Genomic DNA, 14569 nt, shown 5'->3' on the forward strand with positions numbered 1-14569 from the left:
AATTTTTTTAATTAAGTCATCAACTTTATTTAATTAAAGACTTTTAATGATTTCATGATTGGTTCCTCAGTTCCTTTTTTGGCCACTAGGTGGACTGTCCTATCTGCTGCTTTGTATCACAGGTAGGGAAGGAAAAAAAAAGACCATCTCTGGCTAGCCTTTGCCATGTTCCTCCTCTTCTGATGTTACGTCCTGTGGTCATGATGCAGCAGAGGAAAAGGACTGTTTGTGACTTGAAAATGGCAATGATATTTCCTGTGTCATTGCATGTTGTTACCGGAAACACCCCCCCTCCCCCCCCCCCCAAGAAAAAAAGGCATTTTCTGTTAAATTTTTTACTGATGATTTATTTATTTAATTATTTATTTCATTTTCTATCCCATTGGCTCCAGAGACCTCAGAACAGGTTACAGATGTGGAGGGGCTGAAGTAAATGCTCCTTATTTTACCTCATTGGAATGACTACGAGACAGCATTGTATCTTCCAAAACAGACAGTATTTTTTATTGTTAGTATAAAGACTTACAAAATTACAGCAGCAAAGGCATAGCAGAAAGAAATATATTGTCAGTTCAGAATATGCAATGGAGAGTAGAACTTACACCCATATGCCGAGCAGGGGGCTAGCATGTCCCTGCTGGCATACCCAAGTGAATTTCTCTCTGGTTTTGCCTGTGATGCGTGGATTGTTATATAGAGAAATTCTTCCTTTGTTTCAAAAAGCACATCCCCAAACTCTGGTCATGTATTTCCCTATTGGTACAAAAATGTATACCTAACTATTCCACCCCCCAGTCCATGCCTCTCTCACCCCCCCCCCCCCCAACGCCTAAGTCCGATTTGGACGTAGGGCGCTAGTCACCCAAAGTCAGCAGCGGGAAAATGTCCGTTCTCAAAAACAGTACGTCTAAAAAAAATATATATTGTGATGGACTGGCCACCCTGGCATAGCAACAGAGTACTGGGGCACCTTAGAAGGCACTGCTGTGAAGTTCACTAAAAGGGTGCCACATAAACCAGAACTCCCTTATAGGTTATGGTGAGCCCCCTAAAACCCACTATATCCACCTGTCCACAACCCCAATAGCCCTTATGGCTGCAGGTGGCACTTACATGGCAGTAGAGTAGGGTTTGGGGGCTCACATTTTCCACCATGAATGTAATACTTAGAGTGTCCTCTGTATGGTTCACTAGCCCACCCCCCAGGCTATTTAAGAGACCTGCGTGCAGCTCTACTTGGCTTTCCTAGACTAGGTGTTGATGTTCTGGAGACAGGTATGTATGGTTTTATTCTGATCTTTGTGGGTGTGTGAGGGGGTCAATGAGCAGTGGGGGGAGTGTATGTGGGGGGTCTGTACTTAGTTTCTGCAGTGGTTATGTGGTCACTTTAGATACCTTTTGGGCACTTATACCTGTTTTTACATTGTCTGAGCCACAATGTATAAGTTCTGTCCAGGAAGTCTTGTAAAACCATCAATTTTCCTGCAGGATGACTTTTTTTTTTTTTGGGGGGGGGGGGGTAATTTATTCAATTTTCTATACCATTCTCACAGGAGAGCTCAGAACTGTTTACATGAGTTTATTCAGATACTCAAGCATTTTTTTCTGTCTGTCCCAGTGGGCTCACAATCTGTCTAATGTACTTGGGGCAATGGGGGGGATTAAGTGACTTGCCCAGGGTCACAAGGTGCAGCGTGGGTTTGAACCCACAACCTCGGTGCTGAGGCTGTAGCTTTAATCACTGCACCACTCTAGAAATCAAAATGTAGCAAAAGTGAGCCAAGTAAAGGAGAATCCAGCCATTGTGACATCGCTGATTAAATTGGCTCTTATTGGTGGAATGAGACATTGTGATGTCACAATCTCCGCTCTGGTTAACAGAGACAGAAACTTTTCATATTATTTAGTTTTCTCTGCTGTTCTCCTAGGGGAGCTCAGAAGGGTTTACATGAATTGATTCAGGTACTCAAGCATTTACCTTATCTGTCCCAGTGGAGCAATGGGGGGGATTAAGTGACTTGCCCAGGGTCACAAGGTGCAGCATGGGATTTGAACCCACAACCCCAGGGTGCTGAGGCTGTAGCTTTTAACCACTGCGCCACACTCTCCCCTAAATCTAGGTCAGCCCACATCCTACCCTAACTACTCCTCCAGATACGCCCCTTTTAGCTCTGGGCACACAGCAGCATTCAGAGGCCTAAAAAGTTCCTGGATACGTCCAAAAAAATAGGTTTGATTATTGGCACTTGGGGCAGGTTTTTAGATGTGTTTAAATTTCGATTATGAGCCCCATCGTGTTTACTCTTTGGAAACAGTTTGCACTAAGTGGAAAGAGGGCATACTGGTTTGGAAAGAAGGTACACTCTTTTTTGAGTAGCAGAAACACCACACATGCACATCCTAGTGGCAGAGCTGCCCAGGGGCAGACTCGTTCAGCTGGAGATTTAGGTTCCACCCCCCACTCTGCCCATCCTGCTCCACTCCTCCCAGCCCATTGCTATGCCCCTGGCACAACGGATCAGAGGTCAGAGGCATAAGCGGTCAGGAGAGACGTTTCGGCGTCCCATTTAACCCTTTCAGGACCAAGGGACATATTTGTCCCATAACTTTAAAATCCTATAAATTTTGATTGGGATAGTCTACAGTTCTAAATTTGATATGTACGGATTCCATATGATACTGCCTTTATGTAAACAAACTGGTTCCGACATTCATTCATTAGCGTCGTTGCTAGATTGACGAGAAGATTCACTTGCCACACTGTCCATAAGCCAGAAGTGTGATTTTTTTAAATAAAAATAATGATATTTCACAAAAAAAATCAATTTTTTGGCATCTGCAAGCCCTTTTTACCATAAAAATGTCGTCAAAACCACAAAAATTGGCCTACGATCCTTATGGTCCTGAAAGGGTTAAGAGCTTGATCGGATTGTGATACACCCTGAGGCAGCAAGTTTGTGAAACGCTGGCCACCGTCGGTGTACCGATCAACAGAGATAAGTTGAAAGTTTTTCTTCTATCAACTTCGCATAGACAGCCCTGCTTAAAGTTTTTTTTACACTTGGGAGTGCAATGGAGGTTTTTTTGCCAGTGAGGTTATCACCCAACCACCTTTATCCACCATTGTGGTGGTGGGAGGGCTTCTGTCTGAGGCTTTTCCTCCATTTTTTTAAAATACACCCCTTTGAACTAAAGCAGTACTGTCTACATTCATATATGACATTGTTTTTCTTTCTTGTGAAAGTGTGTTTCGTAATATTATTGACTTTTCACATATCCGAGTTCTTTTTATTATAAAGACACCTATGACATCAGCATTGTCTTTTTATTTTAGGACCGTTTTTGAGTGTCTCAAAACAGGCATAAAACGGGTGCCTTTTTGGCATGGGCACCCCGCTCTAAACTTAGGGCTCGTTTTAGTAAGCTGCTACACGCTAACGCCATAGAGCTGGCGTTAGTATTTTTCCACGTCGCGCGGGGGTTAGCCCGCGCTAAAAATGCTAGCGCACCTTAGCAAAAGGAGTCTTTAGCCTCCACGTGACTTGCGCAGACATGGTGAACGTGAGAAGAACCACGCAATGCAGATTTAGTGAAGAAATCTAACTAGGAAGAGGCTCATTGGCTTCCTGTTAATTACAGAATCACTTATAAGTTATGTGTAATTATCTTTAAAACTTTAATTAATAAGACCCCTGCTTTTTTATATAGATCACTGATTCCATATTCTGCAAAGAGAATTTTACGTTCTAGCGAACAAAATCTGCTAACGATCCCATCCTTAAAAATTATCAATACAAGAAGACAACTCATTTTTTCTTGTACGGCACCTCAAACTTGGAACGCCCTCCCTATTACTTTACGGGAGGAGAAAGACCTTGGAAAATTTAAATCTGAGTTAAAAACTTTCCTTTTTAAAGATGCCTTTTCTACATAATTTTATACTTCATGAATTATTTATTTGGTTGAACCTGTTTTAACTATATCCTTTTTGTATTTGCCCTTAATGTTTCTTCTTTACTTTAAAATTATATTTCATCCCTCCTTTCCCAGTATTTAACATTGTTTAAATTTAGAATATTTTAGCCATTATTTAAATTGTATATATTATTATGTATTGCATTGTTATTGTTTTTTGATTTTATGTTGTAAATTTTAAATGTAAATCGCTTAGAATATCCGATTAAGCGATTTATCAAGTCCCATAATAAACTTGAAACTTGAAGGAATTGTGTCTCGGAACACCACTTTCACCCTGTTTTTCAGTGGTAATGGTTACCTTCCATTGACCAAACCTTCATTTAATTTAACTACTCTTACGTATGACCTTTAATAATTTACTCATATTGTATGTAATTTTTTCTGAACTTTTCAAAATCTAACTCATTTTTTTTAAATATATTCCTTTATTCTAAAAAGTTTTTCTGTTTATCAAGAAAACTTATATACCAACATCAGTTTGCTCTCAGGAGATTGATACTGGTTTAGTATCAAAACATGCCGTAGTTATATTACTGCAATCTTCGGCATTGTGCTTAATTCCAAAATACAGTGGAACCTTGGTTTATGAGCATAATTCGTTCCAAGCATGCTCGTAAACCAAATTACTCGTATATCAAAGTGAGTTTCCCCATAGGAAGTAAGGGAAACTCGCTTGATTCGTTCCACCTCCCCTCTCCCCCCCCCCCCCGGCCACCGGCGCTGCTTTACCCCACCACATCCCCAAAAGATCCCCCACCCCCGAGGCCACTGGTGCATTTCCACATCCCCCCACTCCCGGGAACCGGCATCGCCCCCCCCCTCGCGAACGCCCGCCACCCCCCCCCCCCTCAAACTGAAGGCTTACCCCCAATCTGGCACCGGCATGCAGCACCAACTCACAGGAGGTGCCGGTTCCCGAAGATCCTGCCTCTTGCCTGACTGGGCCTTCAGCATCTGTGCGTGCTCAAGGCCTTCTGGCTCTCGCTCTCTCTGAGAATCACGGCACCGGCACCTCCTGTGGGTTGGTGCTGCCTGCCGGTGCCAGATGGGAGTAAGCCTTCATTTGGGGGGGGAGGGGGGTTGATGCCGGTTCTCAGGTGGGGGACTCACAAATCGAGTCAATGCTCGTTTTGCGAGTCATGATTTGCACAAATGTTTTACTCGTCTTGCAAAACACTTGCAAACCGCGTTACTCGCAAACCAAGGTTTGACTGTACTGGTATTAGTAAGCATCAAAGAATTTGTTACTTATCTTGCCATTCAATTGATGGCTTATGCTGGCCCACGCTGCATACTGTTGGTTAACACCGACGGGTCCCGTTTCGCTGCAAACCGCGGCTTCATTCACAGTTTTTTATTTATTTATTGTCGGGTATTTTCCAGCATACGGACTCAAACCATACAGGCTATCACATTTCTCATGGTTTAAGTTTGTGGCGGATTCAATGTTTCTTGTGCACAGCACTGTTCTAGAACAGGAACCCTGGTGCTCCCCAGAGCCCTGACTATAATTGGGCACAGAATCCTTGCAACCTCGTGTCTTCAGCCCCAGAATGCTCTCCCCTCCTTAGCTCAGAGCCACCCACAGGTAGAAGACTGAGGTGGGCTACGGCCGCTGCAGCCTGTGTCTCTCACCTGTTCCCCACCTCCACTGTCCAGTCCTGCTCTCCATCCTTTTGCCAACAGGGGGCGTCCACAAACAGTGCTCATTGCCTGCAGCTTCTGCTGGCTTCCTTCCATAAGCGGGACTCTGGGAATCCCAGCTGATTTGACTTCAGGAGGAAACCAGCAGAGAAAGAGGGTGCCGTGTTTGTCCAATTCCTCTTGCCAGCTTTTTTTTTTTTGGGGGGGGGAGGAAATATGATGTCAAGGGAGGAGGAGACCAGGAAGAACACTGGCAGAAGCAGAGATAGAAAGGATGAGGTTCTCTTAATAAGTCTCTCAGAGAACTGATACTTCCTTCTCCAAAAATGGCTCATTATGAAGCAACTCGTAATTCGGCTTTTTTCTTTTTATCTCCTTCCTTATGGAACAACCTTCCACAAGTTATTCGACTTGAACTTTCATTTCCAAAATTTAAATCTATTTTGAAAATTCATTAAAAAAATAAAAAAAAAATTTAACGTAATTTTTAGATTGTCGGTGGACATGAGAAGACTGCATTCAGAAGACCACAACAAAAAGATTTTTTTTTTTGGGGGGGGAGTGAGGGGGGTTCTCTTAAATATTTAGATTACGTCTTTCCTAGGGTTATCTGGGTTTTGAAAAGCCTCCTCTAAATTGCGTCGGGCAGGAGTAAATCCGCGCATGCATGGACGCCTCGCGATGATGTCAGTCAGGCGGCATCCGCACAGGTGTCGCTGTCCTGCTCAATGAGGCAGCAGGGGGGGCTGGGGTGAGATGGGGGGGGCGGGAGTGGGCCTAACGGAGAAGGGATGGGTGGAACCGAGTGGGTCTAAGGGGGGGTTCTCTTCAATATTTAGATTATCTTTCCTATTGATAATGGCGTTCTTTTCTTGTTTTAACTAATTTTATTGTTTTGCAAGCCGCATTGATCTGTTGTAAATTGTGGGATTCCCAATTTTAATAAACATAAACAATTCTCGAAATATGGCCTTCATTTCCCTCACATGCTATATACTAAGGGTTCATAGACAAAGGCGCGCGCCGACAACTGAGCGCAAGACGGAGGCGCGCGTCGAAGAAAATTACAGTTTTTAGGGGCTCCGACGGGGGTTTTGTTAGGGAACCCTCCCCCCCCCACTTTATTTAATAGACATCGCGCCGGCATTATGGGGGGTTGTAACCCAGCTCATTTTACTGTAAACTTAACTTTTTCCCTAAAAACAGGGAAAAAGTGAAGTTTTCAGTAAAATGTGGGGGGTTACAACCCCCCACAACGCGGCACAATGTCTACTAAGTAAAGTGGGGGGGGGTTCCACCCCACGCCCCCCCGTCAGAGCCCTAAAAACAGTAATTTTGAGCGGCGCGCACCTCCGCACTGCGCTCAATTGTCTGGGCGCGCCTTTGTCCCGGCGCGCTTTTGACCTGACATCTATACTAAGGGCTCCTTTTACTAAGGTACACTAGCAGTTTTAGCGCATGCTACAGTACCGCACACGCTAAAAAAAAACGCTAGCGCAGCTTAGTAAAAGAAGCCCTAAGTCATTCTTTTCAAGGTTAGAGAATCTCAAGATTTTGTTTGCTTCAGTCGGCGCTGGAACTCTATTGCCTCTGCTGTCGTATTTTTGTTCGGTTGTTTCCTGCATTGCGCCGTAGGGGAGGAAAGACGGCATTCCATTGTGTAACAGTTAATTCCAGGGCTGGGTTCAGTTAAAGGGTATTATAGTCTAGAATAAAAAAATATGGCCACCCGGATGGTCTCGGGACTCAAGGATCTCCCGTACGAGGAGCGGTTAGGGAAGTTACAGCTCTACTCTACTTTCTCTGAGACATCGGAGGTGACCAGCGGGGTGCCGCAGGGCTCGGTCTTGGGTCCGCTCCTCTTCAACATATTCATAGGAGATCTGACTCAAGGGCTTCAAGGTAAAGTAACATTATTCGCCGACGACGCCAAACTATGTAATATGGTAAGCGAGGACAATCTACAAGATATTATGGCGCAGGACCTGCGTACATTGGAATGCTGGTCCTCAACCTGGCAGCTGGGCTTCAATGCTGGAAAGTGTAAGGTCATGCACCTGGGTAGCAGAAACCCGTGCAGAACTTATACCTTGAACGGGGAGACCTTGACCAGGACTTCAGCAGAACGAGATTTAGGAGTAATCATTAGTGCAGACATGAAATCTGCCAATCAGGTGGAGAAGGCTTCCTCAAGGGCAAGACAGATGCTGGGTTGCATCCGTAGAAGTTTCGTCAGCAGAAAGCCTGCAGTCATAATGCCATTATACAGGACCATGGTGAGACCTCATCTGGAATACTGCGTGCAATTCTGGAGGCCACATTATCGCAAAGACATGCAGAGGGTCGAGTCGGTCCAAAGGATGGCCACCAGAATGGTCTCAGGGCTTAAAGGTCTCTCGTACGAAGCAAGACTAAACAATTTGCAGCTCTACACTCTCGAGGAACGCAGGGAGAGGGGAGACATGATTGAGACGTTTAAATACGTCACCGGACGTATAGAAGTGGAAGATAACATTTTCCTTCTCAGAGGCCCCTCAACCACAAGGGGGCACCCGCTCAAACTCAAGGGCGGAAAATTTCACGGCGACACCAGGAAGTATTTCTTCACGGAGCGAGTGATTGATCAATGGAACAAGCTTCCAGTACAGGTAATCGAGGCCAGCAACGTGCCAGATTTTAAGAATAAATGGGACGCCCATGTGGGATCCCTAAGTGGGTCAGGGTAAAACATTGTATAATATTAAGGGGAGGGTCTATAGAGTGGGCAGACTTGATGGGCCTTGGCCCTTTTCTGCCGTCATCTTTCTATGTTTTTATGTTTCTACTCACTCGAGGAACGTAGAGAGAGGGGAGATATGATCGAGACATTCAAGTATCTCACGGGCCGCATCGAGGTGGAAGAAGATATCTTCTTTTTCAAGGGTCCCGCGGCAACAAGGGGGCATCCGTGGAAAATCAGGGGCGGGAAACTGCACGGGGACACCAGGAATTTCTTCTTCACTGAAAGGGTGGTTGATCGCTGGAATAGTCTTCCACTTCAGGTCATTGAGGCCAGCAGCGTGCCTGATTTTAAGGCCAAATGGGATAGACACGTGGGATCTATTCACAGAGAAAGGTAGGGGAAGGTCATTGGGGTGGGCAGACTAGATGGGCCCTGGCCCTTATCTGCCATCTATTTCTATGTTTCTATTTACTATGTTACCTGGAAGAAACCCAAAGAGTAGCAACATTCCATAGCTGAGATTGTGATGTCATAATACCTCATTCCACCAATGCCTAAGAGCCAACCTCAGCAGTGATGTCACAATGGCTTGATTAGATGGCAACTTCAGCAGTTGGAACCTAAGACGATACCAGGTGGACTTTACAGCCTATGACCCAGAAATAGCAAAGAAGAGACAAGTTAATTTAATCAGGTATTTGTAATGGGTATAACTAATGGGCAGACTGGATGGACCGTTCAGGTCTTTATCTGCCGTCATCTGTGGAAAATCAGGGGCGGGAAACTGCACGGGGACACCAGGAAATTCTTTTTCACTGAAAGGGTGGTTGATCGCTGGAATAGTCTTCCACTTCAGGTCATTGAGGCCAGCAGCGTGCCTGATTTTAAGGCCAAATGGGATAGACACGTGGGATCTATTCACAGAGAAAGGTAGGGGAGGGTCATTGGGGTGGGCAGACTAGATGGGCTGTGGCCCTTATCTGCCGTCTATTTCTATGTTTCTATTTACTATGTTACCTGGAAGAAACCCAAAGAGTAGCAACATTCCAGAGCTGAGATTGTGATGTCATAATACCTCATTCCACCAATGCCTAAGAGCCAACCTCAGCAGTGATGTCACAATGGCTTGATTAGATGGCAACTTCAGCAGTTGGAACCTAAGACGATACCAGGTGGACTTTACAGCCTATGACCCAGAAATAGCAAAGAAGAGACAAGTTAATTTAATCAGGTATTTGTAATGGGTATAACTAATGGGCAGACTGGATGGACCGTTCAGGTCTTTATCTGCCGTCATCTGTGGAAAATCAGGGGCGGGAAACTGCACGGGGACACCAGGAAATTCTTTTTCACTGAAAGGGTGGTTGATCGCTGGAATAGTCTTCCACTTCAGGTGATTGAGGCCAGCAGCGTGCCTGATTTTAAGTCCAAATGGGATAGACACGTGGGATCTATTCGCAAAGATAGATAGGGAGGGTCATTGGGGTGGGCAGACTGGATGGGCCGTGGCCCTTATCTGCTGTCTATTTCTATGTTTCTATAGCAAAAGTGTGCTGCTGTCTGGTTTCAGAGGTCTGAAATGTTTCGAATAAAAAAATACGGTTTGCAAAAAAAACAAGAAATAAAACTTTATTCATTAAAAAAAATGTCTTAAGTGCCTGTACGAAGCCCCCCTCCCCCCCACACACACACCGTACATCGCACCTGGCTGCATCGTTTGCATGCTTCTGTTTGTACAGAGAATAGGAGAGAGCGGCAGCAGCTGCGTTAAAACAGGCAGGATCCCCAGGGGAGGTGAGAGCCCCCAAAACTGCATCATGCACATGAAATAGACCAGGGGGTCTCAAAGTCCCTCCTTGAGGGCCGCAATCCAGTCGGGTTTTCAGGATTTCCCCAATAAATATGCATGAGAGCTATGTGCATGCACTGCAATGCATATTCATTAGGGAAATCCTGAAAACCCGACTGGATTGCGGCCCTCAAGGAGGGACTTTGAGATCCCTGAAATAGACAGACTAAAAACACAGGCAATCTGTACACCATCGCTAATCAGGATTACGGGCAGATGTTGCTCCGGCCAGAATTAAAGTGACGATTGTCCAAAACACTGACCGTTCTAGGGTTCAGCCCAATTGTCTGATTTCTAAGACATTTTATCTTTGTCCAAAATGCTTCTAAGCACTGGCATAGTAATTGGGGGGGAGGGGGAGAGACGGGGGTGGCGGTCTGCTCCAGGCACTGTCTTGGTGGGGGCACCCACACCTGTCCCCCCTCCTCTGCCTCTTCCATTCCCTCGTACCTCTTTAACTTTCCTGGTGCGTTCTGCGTCACAGACTTGCTGCCCGCATCGGTGTCGGCTCTCTCCGACGTCACTTCCGGGTCCCGCACCTGGGGAACGAGGTTGGAGGAAGAGCGGACGCAACGCAGGTAGCAAGTTCGTGATGCTGCTTGCACCAGGAAAATTGAAGGGGGTGCGTGCAGCAGGGGGGGGGGGGTGGCAGAAAGAAGAGGGAGGGAGGGGTGCCAAGCCCCCTCGCTTTGCCACTGCTTTTTAAGGTTAACCTAATGGTTAATGCAGTGGGCTAAGAACCAGTGAAGCTTAGTCAGCTCCCACTTAACCCTTTCAGGACCAAGGGACATATTTGTCCCATAACTTTAAAATCCTATAAATTTTGATTGGGATAGTCTACAGTTCTAAATTTGATATGTACGGATTCCATATGATACTGCCTTTATGTAAACAAACTGGTTCCGACATTCATTCATTAGCGTCGTTGCCAGATTGACGAGAAGATTCACTTGCCACACTGTCCATAAGCCAGAAGTTTGATTTAAAAAAAAAAAAATAATGATATTTCACAAAAAAAATCAATTTTTTGGCATCTGCAAGCCCTTTTTACCATAAAAATGTCGTCAAAACCACAAAAATTGGCCTACGATCCTTATGGTCCTGAAAGGGTTAACCCTCCTTTGCCTCAGGTACAAACTTGAATTGTCAGTCCTCCAGGGACAGGAAATACTGTGTTTCCCCCAAAATAAGACAGTGTCTTATATTAATCCTAGGCCCAAAAAATGCACTGGGTCTTATTCTCAGGGTATGTACTTGATCATTTCTCCCTTACTCTCCTTCACCCCAATTGTTCCTTTTTCTCCCCCACATGTGCAGCATCTTTCCTCCCACCCCTTGAACGAGCACACCCCCCGCAGCTGAACCCTCCGTCCTTCCCATCCGAACCCCGCCGACCACGAGCGAGCCCTACATACCTCCCTAAGCAGCGTCGGGCCGGCAGCCACTCTTAAGCAGGCTGCTCTGGCCTTGTCCGCCTGTGAATTCACTCTGCTGCATTACCGATGATGGCGTTAGTAACGCGGCAGAGTGAATTCACTGGCGGACAAGATGCGGCCTGTTTAGAGTGCTGCCGGCCCCACGCTGCTTAGGGAGGTAGGTACTAGGGCTGACTCAGGGTCGGCGGGGTTCAGATGGGAGGGAGGGAAGGATAGGGTTTCGGCTGCGCGGTGGGGGCGGTGCTCGCTCATGGGTTCTGCTGCACAAGGGATGGAAGGGGAACTGCCAGCGAATCCTGGGGCTAGGGTTCTTTTTGGGGGTAGGGTTTATATTAAGACCTACCCCGAAAATCTTGCTAGGGCTTATTTTCGGGGACCACGGCACATTAGTATTCTATCACCGCCATTGACTGAAACTTTGTGAATTGTCTCTGATTATTGCTAATCTAATTTTCTCTGGACATCTTGGGCCACTATTTTGGGAATTCTCATTTTACAAAATTCTCTAGTGCAAACCCCCCCCCCCCTCACCCGCTTCTGAACATATATTAATACAGAACCAACTATTTTCCACAGAAGGGAAAAGGGTAAAACTCGAGGGCATGAATTGAGATTGCGGGCTGGTAGACGCCAGAGTAGTGTTAGGCAATTCTTTTTCACGGAAAGGCTGGTGACAGAACTCAAAAAAGCATGGGATGAGCACACAGGATCTCTGATTAGAAAGTGAAGGTTAAAAATTGAAGAACTAGGGCCGGAACTGGGCAGATTAACGAGGTCTGTGTCCTGTATAGGTTTAGTCCAGGGGTAGGGAACTCCGGTCCTCGAGAGCCGTATTCCAGTCGGGTTTTCAGGATTTCCCCAATGAATATGCGTGAGATCTATTTGCATGCACTGCTTTCAATGCATATTCATTGGGGAAATCCTGAAAACCCGACTGGAATATGGCTCTCGAGGACTGGAGTTCCTTACCTATGGGCTTGGGTTTGGGGAAGGCTTTGGGAATGCCGGTAATGTGGGTTGGTTTAGATTGGCTGCAGTGAACTCCAGTAGCTGGAACAAGAACTGTATCATGTAGACTTCTACCGTCTACGGCCCAGCAATATGAAATAATTTAATCATGAATTTATAATGTGTGTAACTATTGGGCTGACTGGATGGACCGTTCCGGCCTTTATCTACCGTCATTTACTATGTTACCGACTTGTACCTGAACGTAACACACTTTGAGCTACAGCTTAAAAAAGATGTGCGCTAAATCTAAATTTTTTTTTCTTTTTACATTTGTTTACGAGCCCTGTTTTTAAAACCAATGTCTTTAGCCCAGGGATCTCAAAGTCCCTCCTTGAGGGCCGCAATCCAGTCGGGTTTTCAGGATTTCTCCAATGAATATGCATTGAAACCAGTGCGTGCACACAGATCTCGTGCATATTCGTTGGGGAAATCCTGAAAACCCGACTGGATTGCGGCCCTCAAGGAGGGACTTTGAGTCCCCTGTCTTAGCCTGAGTTCACTTTCCGGATGATTTTCACATATACATGCTTGGGGGGGGAGGGGCTATGTTGGAAAGGGAAAAGAGGAGCACTATCTTTCCTGATGACAATCAGCACAGCAGCACCACCACCCCACAAATAGCAGAGGGTATCCAAACCATTAAACACCTGTACCACCTTCCTAATTAAATAAATGAGAACAGCAATCTTTTATAGGGCCGAATCACCAAAGTCACTTCGTAGAGCTGCACAGGACACTGCCCGTGTTTTACTTTACGGATCTTATGGTCTGAGCGCAGGAGGGGCATGGGGTAGAAAGAGAGCAGCAAGGTGACATCTCATGGCTGAATTTGCTCTGCCTGCTGAATTATTCAGAAGTTTATCTATTAATATCCTTGATGAGAGCAGGCTTAGAAGCTAGCTGGCAGTCCTTAGTCTTCTCCCTCAGTTGCAGGTCTGACCAGCCTCAGCTTGGAACTTCATCTCCTCTTGCCTGGACGGGAACGTGTCAATGAGTGTGAACAGCTCAGCAGCAGAGGCTGGCGCAGGGTAGCGCTCCTTGTCCACGCCGTGTTTGTCCACGACCACCATCTGAAACTTGTGATGGGGGATCTGCAGCAGCAACCTGGATGGCCCGTAGCAGTAAAAACAAATGAGAAAAGATTGTGTTAGGGCGGGAAAAGCTTCAGTTACCCCCCCCCCCTCTCACCCACCGCACAGGATCGACGCCACCTTACTGAATACCACAAAGATAGGGCATTAAAGGGTCTGGAATAAGATCCAGTAATTTTTCTTCATTCAACAAATAATTAAGCTCTGGAATGCCTTGCCATAACTAGTGTACCTGGGATTTAAAGAGATTTGGACAAGTTCCTGGAGGAAAAGTCCATAATCTGCTCTTAAAGATAATCATGGGGAAAGCCACTACTTATTGCTAGGGTTAGTAGCAGTGCACTATTACCGACAAAACGGCCAAATGAAAAAATATAAAATGGAATTTCCCACAACTGATATGGGAACGGTACCTAGAGATTAGGTGCTGCTAGGCCAGGGATAGGCAATTCCGGTCCTCAAGAGCCGGAGCCAGGTCAGGTTTTCAGGATATCCACAATAAATACGCATGAGATAGATTTGCATCTCAAGGAGGCAGTGCATGCAAATCCATCTCATACATATTCATTGTGGATATCCTGAAAACCTGACCTGGCTCCGGCTCTCGAGGACCGGAATTGCCTACCCCCTGTGCTAGACCGATTGTCAATCAGCCGCTAGGCACCGTTTACAGCAGGGGTGTCAAAGTCCCTCCTCGAGAGCTGCAACCCAGTCAGGTTTTCAGGATTTCCCCAATGAATATGCATGAGATCTATTAGCATATAGTGAAAGTGCATGCAAATATATCTCATGCATATTCATTGGGGATATCCTGAAACCCCGACTGCATTGCGGCCCT

General features: G+C 45.9%; 1 protein-coding gene across 3 annotated transcripts in view; it reads right to left on the bottom strand.

Moving 5' to 3' along the window:
* Positions 1–11957: 11957 nt before the first annotated feature.
* The window catches only part of SRPX (sushi repeat containing protein X-linked), a 143307-nt gene continuing 140695 nt past the window's right edge, over positions 11958–14569 (bottom strand). For all 3 annotated transcript variants that reach the window (XM_033949610.1, XM_033949609.1, XM_033949611.1), the window contains one exon: positions 11958–13744. In XM_033949610.1, the coding sequence (XP_033805501.1) occupies positions 13564–13744 (181 nt within the window). In that variant the 3' untranslated portion in view covers positions 11958–13563. The remainder of the gene's footprint in view (positions 13745–14569) is intronic.

Source organism: Geotrypetes seraphini, chromosome 6, assembly GCF_902459505.1.
Source record: "Geotrypetes seraphini chromosome 6, aGeoSer1.1, whole genome shotgun sequence".
Taxonomy (NCBI): domain Eukaryota; kingdom Metazoa; phylum Chordata; class Amphibia; order Gymnophiona; family Dermophiidae; genus Geotrypetes; species Geotrypetes seraphini.